This window comes from Salvelinus alpinus, chromosome 22, assembly GCF_045679555.1.
Source record: "Salvelinus alpinus chromosome 22, SLU_Salpinus.1, whole genome shotgun sequence".
Classification (NCBI taxonomy): domain Eukaryota; kingdom Metazoa; phylum Chordata; class Actinopteri; order Salmoniformes; family Salmonidae; genus Salvelinus; species Salvelinus alpinus.
This window is the reverse complement of record NC_092107.1, coordinates 37982343-38003291: the sequence shown is the minus strand read 5'-3', so window position 1 is coordinate 38003291 and position 20949 is coordinate 37982343. Positions and strand designations below refer to the sequence as shown.

The window sequence follows — 20949 nt, the reverse complement described above, 5'->3', positions numbered from 1 at the left end:
TGTATCAAGACACTCACACCTGTATCAAAACACTCACACCTTTATCAAGACACACATCTTTATCAAGACACTCACGCCTGTATCAAAACACTCACACCTGTATCAAGACACTCACACCTGTATCAAGACACTCACACCTGTATCAAGACACTCACACCTGTATCAAGACACTCACACCTGTATCAAGACACTCACACCTGTATCAAGACACTCACACCTGTATCAATGCACTCACACCTTTATCAAGACACTCACACCTGTATCAAGACACTCACACCTGTATCAAGACACTCACACCTTTATCGAGACACTCATGTTTTTATCAAGACACTCACACCTGTATCAAGACACTCACACCTTTATCAAGACACTCACACCTGCATCAAAACACTCACACCTTTATCAAGACACTCATGTTTTTATCAAGACACTCACACCTTTATCAAGACACTCACACCTGTATCAAGACATTCACACCTGTATCAATACACGCACACCTGTATCAAGACACTCACACCTTTATCAAGACACTCATGTTTTTATCAAGACACTCACACCTGTATCAAGACACTCACACCTGTATCAAGACACTCACACCCGTATCAAGATGCTCACACCTGTATCAAGACACTCACACCTGTATCAAGGAACTCACACCTGTATCAAGACACTCACACCTGTATCAAGACACTCACACCTGCATCAAAACACTCACACCTTTATCAAGACACTCATGTTTTTATCAATACACTCACACCTTTATCAAGACACTCACACCTGTATCAAGGAACTCACACCTGTATCAAGACACTCACACCTGTATCAAGACACTCACACCTGTATCAAGACACTCACACCTTTATCAAGACACTCACACCTGTATGAAGACACTCACACCTGTATCAAGACACTCACACCTGTATCAAGACACTGACACCTTTATCAAGACTCTCATGTTTTTATCAAGACTCTCACACCTTTATCAAGACACTCACACCTGTATCAAGACACTCACACCTTTATCAAGACACTCACACCTGCATCAAAACACTCACACCTTTATCAAGACACTCACACCTGTATGAAGACACTCACACCTGTATCAAGACACTCACACCTGTATCAAGACACTCACACCTTTATCAAGACTCTCATGTTTTTATCAAGACTCTCACACCTTTATCAAGACACTCACACCTGTATCAAGACACTCACACCTTTATCAAGACACTCACACCTGCATCAAAACACTCACACCTTTATCAAGACACTCATGTTTTTATCAAGACACTCACACCTGTATCAAGACACTCACAACTTTATCAAGACACTCACACCTGCATCAAAACACTCACACCTGTATCAAAACACTCACACCTTTATCAAGACACACATCTTTATCAAGACACTCACGCCTGTATCAAAAACACTCACACCTGTATCAAGACACTCACACCTGTATCAAGACACTCACACCTGTATCAAGACACTCACACCTGTATCAAGACACTCACACCTGTATCAAGACACTCACACCTTTATCAAGACTCTCATGTTTTTATCAAGACTCTCACACCTTTATCAAGACACTCACACCTGTATCAAGACACTCACACCTTTATCAAGACACTCACACCTGCATCAAAACACTCACACCTTTATCAAGACACTCACACCTGTATGAAGACACTCACACCTGTATCAAGACACTCACACCTGTATCAAGACACTCACACCTTTATCAAGACTCTCATGTTTTTATCAAGACTCTCACACCTTTATCAAGACACTCACACCTGTATCAAGACACTCACACCTTTATCAAGACACTCACACCTGCATCAAAACACTCACACCTTTATCAAGACACTCATGTTTTTATCAAGACACTCACACCTGTATCAAGACACTCACAACTTTATCAAGACACTCACACCTGCATCAAAACACTCACACCTGTATCAAAACACTCACACCTTTATCAAGACACACATCTTTATCAAGACACTCACGCCTGTATCAAAAACACTCACACCTGTATCAAGACACTCACACCTGTATCAAGACACTCACACCTGTATCAAGACACTCACACCTGTATCAAGACACTCACACCTGTATCAAGACACTCACACCTGTATCAAGACACTCACACCTGTATCAATGCACTCACACCTTTATCAAGACACTCACACCTGTATCAAGACACTCACACCTGTATCAAGACACTCACACCTTTATCGAGACACTCATGTTTTTATCAAGACACTCACACCTTTATCAAGACACTCACACCTGCATCAAAACACTCACACCTTTATCAAGACACTCATGTTTTTATCAAGACACTCACACCTTTATCAAGACACATATCTTTATCAAGACACTCACGCCTGTATCAAGACACTCACACCTTTATCAAGACACTCACACCTGTATCAAGACATTCACACCTGTATCAATACACGCACACCTGTATCAAGACACTCACACCTTTATCAAGACACTCATGTTTTTATCAAGACACTCACACCTGTATCAAGACACTCACACCTGTATCAAGACACTCACACCCGTATCAAGATGCTCACACCTGTATCAAGACACTCACACCTGCATCAAAACACTCACACCTTTATCAAGACACTCATGTTTTTATCAATACACTCACACCTTTATCAAGACACTCACACCTGTATCAAGGAACTCACACCTGTATCAAGACACTCAAACCTGTATCAATACACTCACACCTTTATCAAGACACTCACACCTGTATCAAGACACTCACACCTTTATCAAGACACTCACACCTGTATGAAGAAACTCACACCTGTATCAAGACACTCACACCTGTATCAAGACACTCACACCTTTATCAAGACGCTCATGTTTTTATCAAGACTCTCACACCTTTATCAAGACACTCACACCTGTATCAAGACACTCACACCTGTATCAAGACACTCACACCTGTATCAAGACACTCACACCTTTATCAAGACACTCACACCTGTATGAAGACACTCACACCTGTATCAAGACACTCAAACCTGTATCAAGACACTCACACCTTTATCAAGACTCTCATGTTTTTATCAAGACTCTCACACCTTTATCAAGACACTCACACCTGTATCAAGACACTCACACCTTTATCAATACACTCATGTTTTTATCAAGACACTCACACCTGTATCAAGACACTCACAACTTTATCAAGACACTCACACCTGCATCAAAACACTCACACCTGTATCAAAACACTCACACCTTTATCAAGACACACATCTTTATCAAGACACTCACGCCTGTATCAAAACACTCACACCTGTATCAAGACACTCACACCTGTATCAAGACACTCACACCTGTATCAAGACACTCACACCTGTATCAAGACACTCACACCTGTATCAATACACTCACACCTGTATGAAGACACTCACACCTGTATCAAGACACTCACACCTGTATCAAGACACTCACACCTTTATCAAGACTCTCATGTTTTTATCAAGACTCTCACACCTTTATCAAGACACTCACACCTGTATCAAGACACTCACACCTTTATCAATACACTCATGTTTTTATCAAGACACTCACACCTGTATCAAGACACTCACAACTTTATCAAGACACTCACACCTGCATCAAAACACTCACACCTGTATCAAAACACTCACACCTTTATCAAGACACACATCTTTATCAAGACACTCACGCCTGTATCAAAACACTCACACCTGTATCAAGACACTCACACCTGTATCAAGACACTCACACCTGTATCAAGACACTCACACCTGTATCAAGACACTCACACCTGTATCAATACACTCACACCTTTATCAAGACACTCACACCTGTATCAAGACACTCACACCTGTATCAAGACACTCACACCTTTATCAAGACACTCACACCTGCATCAAAACACTCACACCTTTATCAAGACACTCATGTTTTTATCAAGACACTCACACCTGTATCAAGACACTCACAACTTTATCAAGACACTCACACCTGCATCAAAACACTCACACCTGTATCAAAACACTCACACCTTTATCAAGACACACATCTTTATCAAGACACTCACGCCTGTATCAAAACACTCACACCTGTATCAAGACACTCACACCTGTATCAAGACACTCACACCTGTATCAATACACTCACACCTTTATCAAGACACTCACACCTGTATCAAGACACTCACACCTTTATCAAGACACTCACACCTGTATGAAGACACTCACACCTGTATCAAGACACTCACACCTGTATCAAGACACTCACACCTTTATCAAGACTCTCATGTTTTTATCAAGACTCTCACACCTTTATCAAGACACTCACACCTGTATCAAGACACTCACACCTTTATCAATACACTCATGTTTTTATCAAGACACTCACACCTGTATCAAGACACTCACAACTTTATCAAGACACTCACACCTGCATCAAAACACTCACACCTGTATCAAAACACTCACACCTTTATCAAGACACACATCTTTATCAAGACACTCACGCCTGTATCAAAACACTCACACCTGTATCAAGACACTCACACCTGTATCAAGACACTCACACCTGTATCAAGACACTCACACCTGTATCAAGACACTCACACCTGTATCAATACACTCACACCTTTATCAAGACACTCACACCTGTATCAAGACACTCACACCTGTATCAAGACACTCACACCTTTATCAAGACACTCACACCTGCATCAAAACACTCACACCTTTATCAAGACACTCATGTTTTTATCAAGACACTCACACCTGTATCAAGACACTCACACCTGTATCAAAACACTCACACCTTTATCAAGACACACATCTTTATCAAGACACTCACGCCTGTATCAAAACACTCACACCTGTATCAAGACACTCACACCTGTATCAAGACACTCACACCTGTATCAAGACACTCACACCTGTATCAAGACACTCACACCTGTATCAAGACACTCACACCTGTATCAAGACACTCACACCTGTATCAATGCACTCACACCTTTATCAAGACACTCACACCTGTATCAAGACACTCACACCTGTATCAAGACACTCACACCTTTATCGAGACACTCATGTTTTTATCAAGACACTCACACCTGTATCAAGACACTCACACCTTTATCAAGACACTCACACCTGCATCAAAACACTCACACCTTTATCAAGACACTCATGTTTTTATCAAGACACTCACACCTTTATCAAGACACATATCTTTATCAAGACACTCACGCCTGTATCAAGACACTCACACCTTTATCAAGACACTCACACCTGTATCAAGACATTCACACCTGTATCAATACACGCACACCTGTATCAAGACACTCACACCTTTATCAAGACACTCATGTTTTTATCAAGACACTCACACCTGTATCAAGACACTCACACCTGTATCAAGACACTCACACCCGTATCAAGATGCTCACACCTGTATCAAGACACTCACACCTGTATCAAGGAACTCACACCTGTATCAAGACACTCACACCTGTATCAAGACACTCACACCTGCATCAAAACACTCACACCTTTATCAAGACACTCATGTTTTTATCAATACACTCACACCTTTATCAAGACACTCACACCTGTATCAAGGAACTCACACCTGTATCAAGACACTCACACCTGTATCAAGACACTCACACCTGTATCAAGACACTCACACCTTTATCAAGACACTCACACCTGTATGAAGACACTCACACCTGTATCAAGACACTCACACCTGTATCAAGACACTGACACCTTTATCAAGACTCTCATGTTTTTATCAAGACTCTCACACCTTTATCAAGACACTCACACCTGTATCAAGACACTCACACCTTTATCAAGACACTCACACCTGCATCAAAACACTCACACCTTTATCAAGACACTCATGTTTTTATCAAGACACTCACACCTGCATCAAAACACTCATACCTGTATCAAAACACTCACACCTGTATCAAGACACTCACACCTTTATCGAGACACTCATGTTTTTATCAAGACACTCACACCTGTATCAAGACACTCACATCTTTATCAAGACACTCACACCTGCATCAAAACACTCACACCTTTATCAAGACACTCATGTTTTTATCAAGACACTCACACCTTTATCAAGACACATATCTTTATCAAGACACTCACGCCTGTATCAAGACACTCACACCTTTATCAAGACACACATCTTTATCAAGACACTCACGCCTGTATCAAAACACTCACACCTGTATCAAGACACTCACACCTGTATCAAAACACTCACACCTGTATCAAGACACTCACACCTGTATCAAGACACTCACACCTGTATCAAGACACTCACACCTGTATCAATACACTCACACCTTTATCAAGACACTCACACCTGTATCAAGACACTCACACCTGCATCAAAACACTCACACCTTTATCAAGACACTCATGTTTTTATCAAGACACTCACACCTTTATCAAGACACATATCTTTATCAAGACACTCACGCCTGTATCAAGACACTCACACCTTTATCAAGACACTCACACCTGTATCAAGACATTCACACCTGTATCAATACACGCACACCTGTATCAAGACACTCACACCTTTATCAAGACACTCATGTTTTTATCAAGACACTCACACCTGTATCAAGACACTCACACCTGTATCAAGACACTCACACCCGTATCAAGATGCTCTCACCTTTATCAAGACACTCACACCTGTATCAAGGAACTCACACCTGTATGAAGACACTCATGTTTTTATCAAGACACACCTCTTTATCAAGACACTCACACCTTTATCAAAACACTCATGTTTTTATCAAGACACTCACACCTTTATCAAGACACTCACACCTTTATCAAGACACTCATGGTTTTATCAAGTCACACCTCTTTATCAAGACACTCACACCTTTATCAACACACTCATGTTTTTATCAAGACACACCTCTTTATCAAGACACTCACACCTGTATCAAGACACTCATGTTTTTATCAAGACACTCACACCTTTATCAAGACACTCATGGTTTTATCAAGACACACCTCTTTATCAAGACACTCACACCTGTATCAAGACACTCATGTTTTTATCAAGACACTCACACCTTTATCAATACACTCACACCTTTATCAAGACACTCATGTTTTTATCAAGACACACCTCTTTATCAAGACACTCACACCTTTATCAACACACATGTTTTTATCAAGACACACCTCTTTATCAAGACACTCACACCTGTATCAAGACACTCATGTTTTTATCAAGACACTCACACCTTTATCAAGACACTCATGTTTTTATCAAGACACACATCTTTATCAAGACACTAACAGTTAGCTTAATGTACAAGTATGTTGAGGACACTAGTCCATCGCAGGGTTTTACCCCCAATCTCCTTAATGCTTAGTGCCAAGCAGAGACGCATCATGTCCCATTTTTACAGTCTTTGGTATGACTTGGCTAGGGATCCCAACCTTCCAATCTTAGGGCGGACACTCTAACCACAATGCCACTGAGTTGGGTCATAACTAGGGCTGTTGCGGTGACCATATTATCGCCACAGTAACAGTCACGAGTCATGATGGCAGTCAAATTCCCCGAGATTGTTTAGTCAAGGTAATTAGGCTTCTCCAAGCGCTGATGCTGCTGCTGGTCATTAGTAGTCTACCAAACTTGCTAACTGCCTGGTACTCAGCACTCTATTGTCCTTCTAATCACTCTGATATCAATGCAAACGTAATTGAAAATCTAATCAACCAAGAGAGCTCATGTTGCGCAACATTTCTATAGGCTATGCAATTGTGTGAGAAAACGACAGAGTGATGGCCTCTTAAAAAGAGGAGGATCCCATCAGCTTTCTATAGGCTAGGCCTATTATATTTATTTCTCACCTTTCCTAATATTAAAAGCACATTGCTTATATTTACAACAGGAGTACAGCCTACCTGGCTGGCATGAAAATGAATCATGGGAAAAGCATCCTGCGTTGGCAATTGAAATGCATAGATTACTGTTTCGAGACAGGTGGATGATACTTGTCCATTCCAAATACAAACAAATTTGACATATATATTATTTAGTATTTATGTAATGTAAAGGCTACATTAAATACAGTATTGTCTGATGGGTGACAATATTAGCCAATCATTTGTGAATGATGTATTATCACTTGTGAATTATGCCCAGCTTGCTCATTAAGGCAAGAAACAGAGCACGCCATATTTTTGCGACTTTTTTCAAATCATAGTCGCACACCTCATTTAACCTAGCTGTCACGTCCTGACCATAGAAAGCCTTTATTTTCTATGGTGGAGTAGGTCAGGGCGTGACTGGGGGGGTGTTCTAGTTTATTATTTCTATGTGTAGTCTAGTTTTTGTATTTCGATGTTGGCCTGGTATGGTTCCCAATCAGAGGCAGCTGTCTATCGTTGTCTCTGATTGGGGATCATATTTAGGTAGCCTTTTCCCACCTGTTGTTTGTGGGATCTTGTTTTTGTATTGTTGCTTTTGAGCCCTACAAGGCTGTACGTCCGTTTGTTTGTTTCTCTTTATTGTTTTGTTGCTGGTTCACATTTAAAATAAATATGATGAACCCAAATCCCGCTGCGCCATTATGCCGATCGTTACACTAGCCCATAGGCCTATATGTTTTAATAAGGTTTGTATCACAATTAAAGTGGCCAAATAACTTCTTAAAATGAAACACAATCTGCTCTACAACAGGTGTAGAGCCTAACTGGCATACATAAGCAGCCAGTGAGTTTCAAGTTTGGGGAAGTACATTTTCACCATAAAAATGCACCTTTATAAGAAATTAATTACATGCATAATCACATTTGTGATCACTTTTGAAAATGGTGTTTTCCCACTAATTGATTTCGTAACATTCACACTACTGCCATGTGCGCATTGCTGCGCTTTCAATGTGAAGAAATAGCCTAATAGTTTATCAACATTTTAAGCTAAATGTTCTGATCTGCTGTGTCAACCTCATTGTGTAAAAAACGTTATTTGATGCTAGTGGTTGTATTCATTTGGGATCTATCGCATCCCACAACTCTCCCAGACTATGTTTGGAATATTTATTTCTCGCACAGAATAGAATAGGTCAACTTGTGTACTATGGGGGATAGTAGATTAACATAGGCTAGGGCTTCTGCTGTTCGTTAGGCTTTTTTGGTTGACTTAAATGTGGACAGTACTTCCAATATCTTCAATATGCGCCTCGGAATTGGATAAGGAGCCCAATGTGTCTTTCTTCACTTGTAGCCTGTGATAAAGACCCAATCACGTGACAGGCATTGGCAATAAGACTGTAGCTATCTGAGAGAGCCATGTGAGTGAGAGGTGTTTTGAAGCACGTAGCCCAAATAAGGGAATTAAGATTATTATATTCAGCCCAAGGGCACAACGACAACCGGCCGCAAAAGGCATGGATTCTTTTAGGGGGCATAACGGCCACATAAATTCGAGGCATTATCAAGTCCTTGTCAAATTGTGAATAAGAGACTGATGAAGTGTGTACAGCCTGCCAAAAACAACAAAGCAGAGCTTATGCCTTTCACACAACCTTTTTGTATTGCATCATGCAGCCTTAGAAATGTATTGAAAATGAAAACAGTTATTTGAACATTTGTATCACAATTAAAGTTGCATAAATAACTCTAAATGAAGCATATAGGAGTACCTGTTTCTTTGTTAACTGCTCAACACAGAATAGGCACGTGAGCACACTACCTGAAATCATTTGGAGAAAATATCCTTTCTATTTTAGCTTTGTTAAATTGTATTCTTCATACTATGAAATAATATAAAATAATGCCATGGAATTCTACGCAAATCTTGTCTGCTAAATGAACTAGTGTCGCCCACAGCCATATGGTATAGCCAGATCAGGACCTGCTAAATGAACTAGTGTCGCCCACAGCCATTTGGCATAGCCAGATCAGGACCTGCTGAATGAACTAGTGTAGCCCACAGCCATTTGGTATAGCCAGATCAGGACCTGCTAAATGAACTAGTGTCGCCCACAGCCATTTGGTATAGCCAGATCAGGACCTGCTAAATGAACTAGTGTAGCCCACAGCCATATGGCATAGCCAGATCAGGACCTGCTGAATGAACTAGTGTAGCCCACAGCCATTGGTATAGCCAGATCAGGACCTGCTAAATGAACTAGTGTCGCCCACAGCCATTTGGCATAGCCAGATCAGGACATAACATAAGGACAACTCAGAGTATACTATTCTGTTCTTCTCATATAGACTACATTTTCTTCATATCATGTTTCTTTAGACCTGTCTCAAATAAATAAGTGATTTATTGTGGAGGTGTAGACTATATTACATGGATTTATTAGACTTTTTAAAATGTAGATGTTCCAAAGGTCTGCATCAGTGTCTTGTAGACTGTGTGTAGAAGCCAGGAGATGCTAAATGTGTTTATGTTAATTAACGGTCAATTACCGTGAGGCCGGTAGCTGACATAATGTCAACCCGTCCACAGCCCTAGTCACAACCACCTAAACCCTACATTCTCCCTGCTCTGTTCAGGACAGTAAGTATGTTGTGTGTGTCTCTCCAGCCCTGGAATCCAGCCACCGTGGTCTCAACCATAAGACTCTGTGCATGAACAGCCAACAACACCTCAGTGATGGTACCCCGGTCAAACACTATGACGTACACAACCTGTATGGATGGTCTCACACCAAACCCACATACGAGTGAGTATGGACACATCATTATTAGTGACCAATACAACATTTTCAGCATCAGTCACTTTGTATCTAGCCATGTCACTCTGCATCTAGTCATTCTGTATCTAGTCACTCTGTATCTAGTGACTCTGTATCTCGTCACTCTGTATCTAGTCACCCTGTATCTAGTCACTCTGTATCTAGTCACTCTGTATCTAGTGACTCTGTATCTAGTCACTATGTATCTCGTCACTCTGTATCTCGTCACTCTGTATCTAGTCACCCTGTATCTAGTCACTCTTTATGTAGTCACTATGTATCTAGTCACTCTGTATCTAGCCATACTCATATATAGTGAACTAGATATATAGTCATACTCCTATACAGTGAACTAGATATATAGTCATACTCCTATGTAGTGAACTAGATATATAGTCATACTCCTATATAGTGAACTAGATATATAGTCATACCCATATGTAGTGAACTAGATATATAGTCATACTTGTATGTAGTGAACTAGATATATAGTCATACTTGTATGTAGTGAACTAGATATATAGTCATACTTCTATGTAGTGAACTAGATATATAGTCATACTCCTATATAGTGAACTAGATATATAGTCATACCCATATGTAGTGAACTAGATATATAGTCATACTTGTATGTAGTGAACTAGATATATAGTCATACTTGTATGTAGTGAACTAGATATATAGTCATACTTCTATGTAGTGAACTAGATATATAGTCATACTCCTATATAGTGAACTAGATATATAGTCATACTTCTATGTAGTGAACTAGATATATAGTCATACTCATATGTAGTGAAATAGATATATAGTCATACTCATATGTAGTGAACTAGATATATTGTCATACTTCTATGTAGTGAACTAGATATATAGTCATACTTCTATGTAGTTAACTAGATATATAGTCATACTCCTATATAGTGAACTAGATATATAGTCATACTCCTATGTAGTGAACTAGATATATAGTCATACTCCTATGTAGTGAACTAGATATATAGTCATACTCCTATATAGTGAACTTGATATATAGGCATACTCATATGTAGTGAACTAGATATATAGTCATACTTCTATGTAGTGAACTAGATATATAGTCATACTTCTATGTAGTGAACTAGATATATAGTCATACTCCTATGTAGTGAACTAGATATATAGTCATACTCCTATATAGTGAACTAGATATATAGTCATACTCATATGTAGTGAACTAGATATATAGTCATACTTCTATGTAGTGAACTAGATATATAGTCATACTTCTATGTAGTGAACTAGATATATAGTCATACTTCTATGTAGTGAACTAGATATATAGTCATACTCCTATATAGTGAACTAGATATATAGTCATACTCATATGTAGTGAACTAGATATATAGTCATACTTCTATGTAGTGAACTAGATATATAGTCATACTTCTATGTAGTGAACTAGATATATAGTCATACTCCTATATAGTGAACTAGATATATAGTCATACTCATATGTAGTGAACTAGATATATAGTCATACTTCTATGTAGTGAACTAGATATATAGTCATACTTCTATGTAGTGAACTAGATATATAGTCATACTCCTATATAGTGAACTAGATATATAGTCATACTCATATGTAGTGAACTAGATATATAGTCATACTTCTATGTAGTGAACTAGATATATAGTCATACTTCTATGTAGTGAACTAGATATATAGTCATACTTCTATGTAGTGAACTAGATATATAGTCATACTCATATGTAGTGAACTAGATATATAGTCATACTTCTATGTAGTGAACTAGATATATAGTCATACTTCTATGTAGTGAACTAGATATATAGTCATACTTCTATGTAGTGAACTAGATATATAGTCATACTCCTATATAGTGAACTAGATATATAGTCATACTCATATGTAGTGAACTAGATATATAGTCATACTTCTATGTAGTGAACTAGATATATAGTCATACTTCTATGTAGTGAACTAGATATATAGTCATACTTCTATGTAGTGAACTAGATATATAGTCATACTCCTATATAGTGAACTAGATATATAGTCATACTCATATGTAGTGAACTAGATATATAGTCATACTTCTATGTAGTGAACTAGATATATAGTCATACTTCTATGTAGTGAACTAGATATATAGTCATACTCCTATATAGTGAACTAGATATATAGTCATACTTCTATGTAGTGAACTAGATATATAGTCATACTTCTATGTAGTGAACTAGATATATAGTCATACTCCTATATAGTGAACTAGATATATAGTCATACTCATATGTAGTGAACTAGATATATAGTCATACTTCTATGTAGTGAACTAGATATATAGTCATACTTCTATGTAGTGAACTAGATATATATTCATACTCATATGTAGTGAACTAGATATATAGTCATACTTCTATGTAGTGAACTAGATATATATTCATACTCCTATGTAGTGAACCATTTACAGGAACTGAACTATTCATTAGCAGCTCCAACCAATGGCCTTAAGTGCCTGTTCAAATCAAATCAAATGTTATTGGTCACGTACACATATTTAGCAGATGTTATTGCGGGTGTAGTGAAATGCTTGTGTTCCTAGATCCAACAGTTTAGTAGTATCTAACAATTCACAACAATACACACAAATCTAAAGTAAAATAATGGAATTAAGAAATATAGAAATATTAGGACGAGCAATGTCGGAGTGGCATCGACTAAAATACAGTAAATAAATAAATATGAAATTAGTAAAACAGTATGTAAACAGACAATAGGTTGACCTGAGCTAGACTGTGAGCAGATATCTGACTTCTTCTCCCCCTTTCTCCAGCGCCTTGTTGAGTGTGACAGGCAAGCGGGGGATAGTGGTGACCAGGTCTACCTACCCCTCTAGTGGGAAGTGGGCTGGACACTGGCTGGGAGACAACAACTCCAGCTGGGATCAGCTCTACAAGTCAATCATAGGTGTGTGTGTGTGTGTGTGTGTGTGTGTGTGTGTGTGTGTGTGTGTGTGTGTGTGTGTGTGTGTGTGTGTGTGTGTGTGTGTGTGTGTGTGTGTGTGTGTGTGTGTGTGTGTGTGTGTGTGTGTGTGTGTGTGTGTGTATTGACTGTTCTGTCTCTCTATTTAACAGGAATGATGGAGTTCAGTCTGTTTGGATTTTCTTATGTAAGTGACTCTCCTCTCTGGCTCCTTTCTACATTAAAAATGTTATGATTTCATAACTGGTTTGTTAATCATAACTATTTTTGTACAACCGATACTGCAGTCAATGAAATCTCAGTCTGCCCCCTCTGTCTCTGTCTGCCCCCTCTGGCTCTGTCTGCCCCCTCTGACTCTGTCTGCCCCCTCTGACTCTGTCTGCCCCCTCTGACTCTGTCTGCCCCCTCTGACTCTGTCTGCCCCCTCTGTCTCTGTCTGCCCCCTCTGTCTCTCTCTCTTTCTGTCTCTGTCTGTCCCCTCTGACTCTGTCTGCCCCCTCTGTCCCTCTCTCTCTTTCGGCCCCCTCTGTCTCTGTCTGCCCCCTCTGTCCCTCTCTCTCTTTCTGCCCCCTCTGTCTCTGTCTGCCCCCTCTGTCTCTTCCCTCTCTCTCTCCCCCCTCTCTCTCTCTACCCCTCTCTGTCTCTCCCTCCCTCCCCCTCTCTCCTTCTCCCTCTCTCTCTCTACCCCTCTCTGTCTCTCCCTCCACCTCTCTCCTTCTCCCTCTCTCTCTCTACCCCTCTCTGTCTCTCCCTCCCTCCCTCTCTCTCCTTCTCCCTCTCTCTCTCTACCCCTCTCTGTCTCTCCCTCCACCTCTCTCCTTCTCCCTCTCTCTCTCTACCCCTCTCTGTCTCTCCCTCCCTCCCCCTCTCTCCTTCTCTCTCTCTCTCTCTACCCCTCTCTGTCTCTCCCTCCACCTCTCTCCTTCTCCCTCTCTCTCTCTACCCCTCTCTGTCTCTCCCTCCACCTCTCTCCTTCTCTCTCTCTCTCTCTCTCCCTCCCTCCCCTCTGTCTCTTCCCTCTCTCTCTCCCCCCTCTCTCGCTCTACCCCCCTCTGTCTCTCCCTCCCTCCCTCTCTCTCCTTCTCCCTCTCTATATCTCTGTCAGACTGGAGCTGATATCTGTGGGTTCTTCAATCCTGCCAATTATGAGATGTGTCTTCGCTGGACGCAGCTTGGTGCCTTCTATCCTTACTCTCGCAACCACAACGGCAAGTTCAACCCTGTGAGTAATCTAGCAATCTACCCGTCCATACAATGACACACACACACTTACAGTCGCACATTCCTTCACTCCGAGGCTGTCCCCCTGGGCCATTATTGAACTTCAAGTTGACGGGGTTTTTTTTGTGAGTAGATGACAGCGTCAGAACATATCCAGCACTGCCACCACAGTGTGCTTTTCATAAAGACCAACTGACACACTCCACTCCATTGATAAGGTCCCTTGAAACCAGGGGCCTGAAACACACACACACACAGACTGAATAATGTGGCAGTGCCGTAGTGGAGGTGACATTCGTTTTAGCAGTGACCTTTGGGAGTGTTGGAACACATCTCAGAACATCCAATAAGGCCGTCGGGAGATCGATCCGCCAGGGCTACATTTACCTGCTCCCAAGTCGGAATACAAGGCGGACACAGTGAGGGTGTGTGTGTCTGTGTATGAGAGAGAGAGAGAGAGAGAGAGAGAGAGAGAGAGAGAGAGAGAGAGAGATAGAGAGAGAGAGAGAGAGAGAGAGAGAGAGAGACGTAATTTAATTTTCAAGGTGATCTGAGCCCCCCCAAAACGATCCCAATCATTTAATAATGGCTTTCAAAGGGATGTTTAAACAAGGAGAAAATAGACAGAAACATCCTGGACAGGAGACGTGACCAGAGAACAGAGTGAGAGATGGGGGGGGGCTGAAGATTTGTAAAGAGGGAGGATGAAGAAGGTGTCAGATGCAGTTGAGTGGTGAATAGTGGGGGTTTGGCAGGAGAAGGATGGAAGGGTTCAGGGTAATGGAGGGGGAACGTATGAGCAGTGAGGAAGAGAAATGTGAGAATGGGGGAAGAGGGTTGAGGAGGAGTTGGGAGTTAGGAAGGCCAGAGAGAGAGAGAGAGAGAGAAACTAAGAGAGGGAGAGAGTGACAGAAAGAGAGAGAGAGAAAGAGACAGAAACAGAGGGAGAGAGAGAGAGAAACCGAGAGAGAGACAGAAAGAGATGGAGAGAGATAAAGAAAGGGAGAGAGAGAGACAGAAACAGAGGGAGAGAGAGAGAAACCGAGAGAGAGACAGAAAGAGAGGGAGAGAGAGAAAGAGACAGAGAGAGGGAGAGAGAGAGACTGAAACAGAGGGAGAGAGAGAGAAACAGAGAGAGAGAGAGAAAGAGAGGGAGAGAGAAACAGAGAGAAAGGGAGAGAGACAGAAAGAGAGGGAGAGAAAGACAGAAAGAGAGGGAGACGGAGAGAGAAACTGAGAGAGAACAGTCAATCATTGAGAGTTTTGCTGAGTCATTCACAGCCTCCCTGGCGCGCCTCATCTCTTTGTCCTCAGTAAAGTCACACCTAAACATTACATCAGAGACGACCATTTTACCACTGCAGCTCACATATATCACACTTGATTTCCCTCCTTAGAACCATGATCAACAACACAATCTGAGCTTGAATGATATTTTGTTTGAAGGGGATGCCAACCCCATTAATGAAGCTAGTCCTAAAGCACACAGAGCACGTCTTTACCATAGACACAAACCCTGCAGACATTAGAGCAAACCCTTGGAGGCTCTACTATTGCCCAGAAGACAAGGAGCGATGGAGAGAGGGAGAGAGGACAGAACGACCAGACACAGATTAATGGAAAGACAGAGGAGAGGAGGAATGGTGACAGGACTAGATAACTTCATTTTTCTCTCTCTCTGTGTATGTGTATGTGTGTGTGTGTGTGTGTGTGTGTGTGTGTGTGTGTGTGTGTGTGTGTGTGTGTGTGTGTGTGTGTGTGTGTGTGTGTGTGTGTGTGTGTGTGTGTGTGTGTGTGTGTGTGTGTGTGTGTGTGTGTGTGTGTGTGTGTGTGTGTGTGTGTGTGTGTGTGTGGAGGAAGGTACCTCCCTGGGTAACTGTGTTCATGGATATGAAGCGTCTTCTTTTCTCACTTGTTTCTCTCCTCTTTTTCTCATCTTTCCCGAGTGAGCAGAGATGAAACGTCTGCCGTGGCCTCGACAGTGGTGGTGACTTTCTCGAGTAACCACGCCAGCAACCAAGTGTTTGTGTCTGTTGCTCTCTCTGTTGTGTTGCTCTCTCTGTTGTGTTGCTCTCTCTCATTCAGCCCCTGTTGTGGGCAGAGTTGCAGACTACTGTAACATTCAGGCTACTTACTACACTAATTTAGAAATATGACAGAGATTACTGCTGCGCAAAACTCTCCTACAAACACACACACACACACACACACACACACACACACACACACACACACACACACACACACACACACACACACACACACACACACACACACACACACACACACACACACACACACACACACACACACACACACACACACACACACACACACACACACACACACACACACACACACAGCGGAGGTCAATGATGTGTGAGAAATAATGGGCCCAGTCATAAACAATTCCCAATATCCCTCCCTCTCTCCTCTCATTCTACCTCTCCCTTCTGTCTTCTCTCCCCACTCCCTTCTCTCTCCATCTCTCACTCTCCCTCACCTTTTATCTCTATTCTCTCACCTTTCTTTTCTCTCCTCCTCAGAGGAGAGAAGGGGAGGGGAGGAGAGGAGAGGAGAAGAGAGAATGGGAGGGGAGGAGAGGAGAGGAATGGGAGGGGAGGAGAGGAGCGCAGAGGAGAGGAATGGAGGAGAGGAATGGAGGAGAGGAATGGAGGAGAGGAATGGAGGAGAGTGAGTGAGTGAGTGAGTGAGTGAGTGAGTGAGTGAGTGAGTGAGTGAGTGAGTGAGTGAGTGAGTGAGTGAGTGAGTGAGTGAGTGAGTGAGTGAGTGATGAGTGAGTGAGTGAAAGGTGGAGGAGAGAAGCAGGTAAGAACTCCTGGGTCACTAGATAATTATAATCTCGTAAATCCTCCCAGAATATGATCATTTTATAAACTCTCCGGGTCACAAGATAATGTGAAAATGGAATCAGGTCAGGTAGCAACAGGGAAGCTAATAATGTTATTACTGTGGTTAGTGATTACTGTACAGTGTAGACTTTGACAAACTAACTGCATCTGACAAATGTAGGCATCTCATTCTGCCTGATTTCACCTCTCTCTCTCTCTCTCTCTCTCTCTCTCTCTCTCTCTCTCTCTCTCTCTCTCTCTCTCTCTCTCTCTCTCTCTCTCTCTCTCTCTCTCTCTCTCTCTCTCTCTCTCTCTCTCTCTCTCTCTCTCTCTCTCTCTCTCTCTCTCTCTCTCTGTCTCTCTTTCTCTCTCTCTCTCTCTCTCTCTCTCTCTCTCTCTCTCTCTCTCTCTCTCTCTCTCTCTCTCTCTCTCTCTCTCTCTCTCTCTCTCTCTCTCCGACGCCTTCCATCCATCCCAGTTTGTTATAGCTGGGTCATGTAGGCCACAGCTGTCCTCTGCCCTCTGTCAGCCTCTCAGCTGGCTTTACCCACAATCCTCAGCTGGATTGTGTCACAGAGTCTTTTTTTCCTCCTGTGTTTGAAGGTGTGTGTGTGTATTTGTGTTTATGTTTAAGTGTGTTTCCGTGTGTGTGTGCGTGCCAGGTTATTTCCTGGCAGGCTGACCATCACATGTTCCATAAACCCACTTAACCCAACAACTATTACAGAATAAACACAGACGCTATGTTTATTTTTTGAACTAATTCATAGTGTGTATGTGAACATAACTGTTATGTTCTGGCCTCGATGACAGCTTTGCATACTCTTGGCATTCTCTCAACCAGCTTCACCTGGAATGTCTTGAAGGAGTTCCCAGATATGCTGAGCACTTGATACCTGATTTTCCTTCACTATGCGGTCCAACTCATCCCAAACCATCTCAATTGGGTTGAGGTCGGGTGATTGTGGATGCCAGGTCATCTGATGCAGCCTTCCATCACTCTCCTTATTAGTTAAATAGCCCTTACACAGCCTGGGGGTGTGTTGGGTCATTGTCTTGTTGAAAAACAAATGAAAGTCCAAATAATCACTGCAGAATGCTGTGGTAGCCATGCTGGTTAAGTGTGCCTTGAATTCTAAATAAATCACTGACAGTGTCACCAGCAAAGCACCCCCACACCATCACACCTCCTCCTCCATGCTTCACGGTGGGAACCACACAAGCGGAGATCATCCGTTCACCTACTCTACGTCTCATAAAGACACGGCGGTTGGAACCAAAAATCTCAAATGTGGACTCTTCAGACCAAAGGACAGATTCCCACCGGTCTAATGTCCATTGCTTGTGGTTCTGGGCCCAAGCAAGTCTCTTCTTATTGGTGTCCTTTAGTAGTGCTTTCTTTGCAGCAATTCAACTATGAAAGCCTGATTCAGACAGTTTATTCTGAACAGTTGATGTTGAGATGTATCTGTCACTTGAACTCTATGAAGCATTTATTTGGGCTGCAATTTCTGAGGTTGGTAACTCTAATGAACTTATCCTCTGCAGCAGAGGTAACTCTGGGAACTCCTTTCCTGTGGCGGTCCTCATGAGAGCCAGTTTCATCAGAGCTCTTGATGGTTTTTGCGACTGCACTTGAAGAAACTTTCAAAGTTCTTGAAATGTACTGTATTGACTGACCTTCATGTCTTAAAGTAATGATGGACTGTCATTTCTCTTTGCTTATTTGAGCTGTTCTTGCCGTAATATGGACTTGGCAAACCTGTATTTGGAACGTTTCTCCCATTCTTCTCTGCAGATCCTCTCAATCTCTGTCAGGTTGGATGGGGAGCATTGTTAAACAGCTATTTTCAAGTCTCTCCAGAGATGTTTGATTGGGTTCAAGTCTGCTCTCTGGCTGGGACACTCAAGGACATTCAGAGACTTGTCCCGAAGCCACTCCTGCGTTGTCTTGGCTGTGTGCTTAGGGTCGTTGTCCTGTTGGAAGGTGAACCTTTGCCCCAGTCTGAGGACCTGAGCGCTCTGGAGCAGGTTTTCATCAAGGATCTCTCTGTACTTTGCTCCGTTCATCTTTGCCTTGATTCTGACTAGTCTCCCAGTCCCTGCCGCTGAAAAACATCCACACAGCATGATGCTGCCACCACCATGCTTCACTGTGGGGATGGTACCAGGTTTCCTCAAGATGTGACGCGTGGCATTCAGGCCAAAGAGTTTAATCTTGGTTTCATCAGACCAGAGAATCTTGTTTCTCATGGTCTGATAATCCTTTAGGTGCCTTTTGACAAACTCCAAGCGGGCTGTTATGTGCCTTTTACTGAGGAGTGGCTTCCGTCTGGACACTCTTCTATAAAGGCCTGATTGATGGAGTGCTGCAGAGATGGTTGTCCTTCTGGAATGTCCTCCCATCTCCACAGAGGAACTCTGAGCTCTGTCAGAGTGACCATCGGGTTCTTGGTCACCTCCCTGACCAAGGCCCTTCTCCCTCGATTATGCAGTTTGGCCGGGTGTTCAGCTTTAGGAAGAGTTTTGGTGGTTCCAAGCTTCTTCAATTTAATAATGATGCAGGCTACTGTGCAGAATTATTTTGGTACCCTTTCCCAGATCTGTCCCTCGACACAATCCTGTCTCAGAGCTCTACGGACAATTCCTTCAACCTCATGGCTTGGTTTTTGCTCTGAAATGCATTGTCAATTGTGGGACCTTATATAGACAAGTGTGTGTATTTCCAAATCATGTCCAATGATTATTTTAAAACAGTTTTTACTTTGTCATTATGTGGTATTGTGTGTAGATTGATGAGGAAAACAAATAATTTAATCAATTTTAGAATAAGGCTGTAATGTAAGAAATGGTGGAGAATTTCAAGGAATCTGAATACTTTCTGAATTTACTGTAAATAACTCGACCGATATTGTGTAAATAACTGTTCTGGACCTATATTGTGTAAATAACTGGACCTATAGTATGTAAATAACTGGACCTATATTGTGTAAATAACTGTTCTGGACCTATAGTGTGTAAATAACTGTTCTGGACCTATATTGTGTAAATAACTGGACCTATAGTATGTAAATAACTGGACCTATATTGTGTAAATAACTGTTCTGGAC

The 20949-nt window shown here is 41.8% G+C and overlaps 1 protein-coding gene across 1 annotated transcript in view; it reads left to right on the top strand.

Moving 5' to 3' along the window:
- The window catches only part of si (sucrase-isomaltase), a 168120-nt gene that overhangs the window by 126493 nt on the left and 20678 nt on the right, over positions 1-20949 (top strand). Inside the window, exons 37-40 of the mRNA XM_071360047.1 lie at positions 10630-10768; positions 13618-13751; positions 13919-13953; positions 14872-14988. Of these exons, the coding sequence (XP_071216148.1) occupies positions 10630-10768; positions 13618-13751; positions 13919-13953; positions 14872-14988 (425 nt within the window). The remainder of the gene's footprint in view (positions 1-10629; positions 10769-13617; positions 13752-13918; positions 13954-14871; positions 14989-20949) is intronic.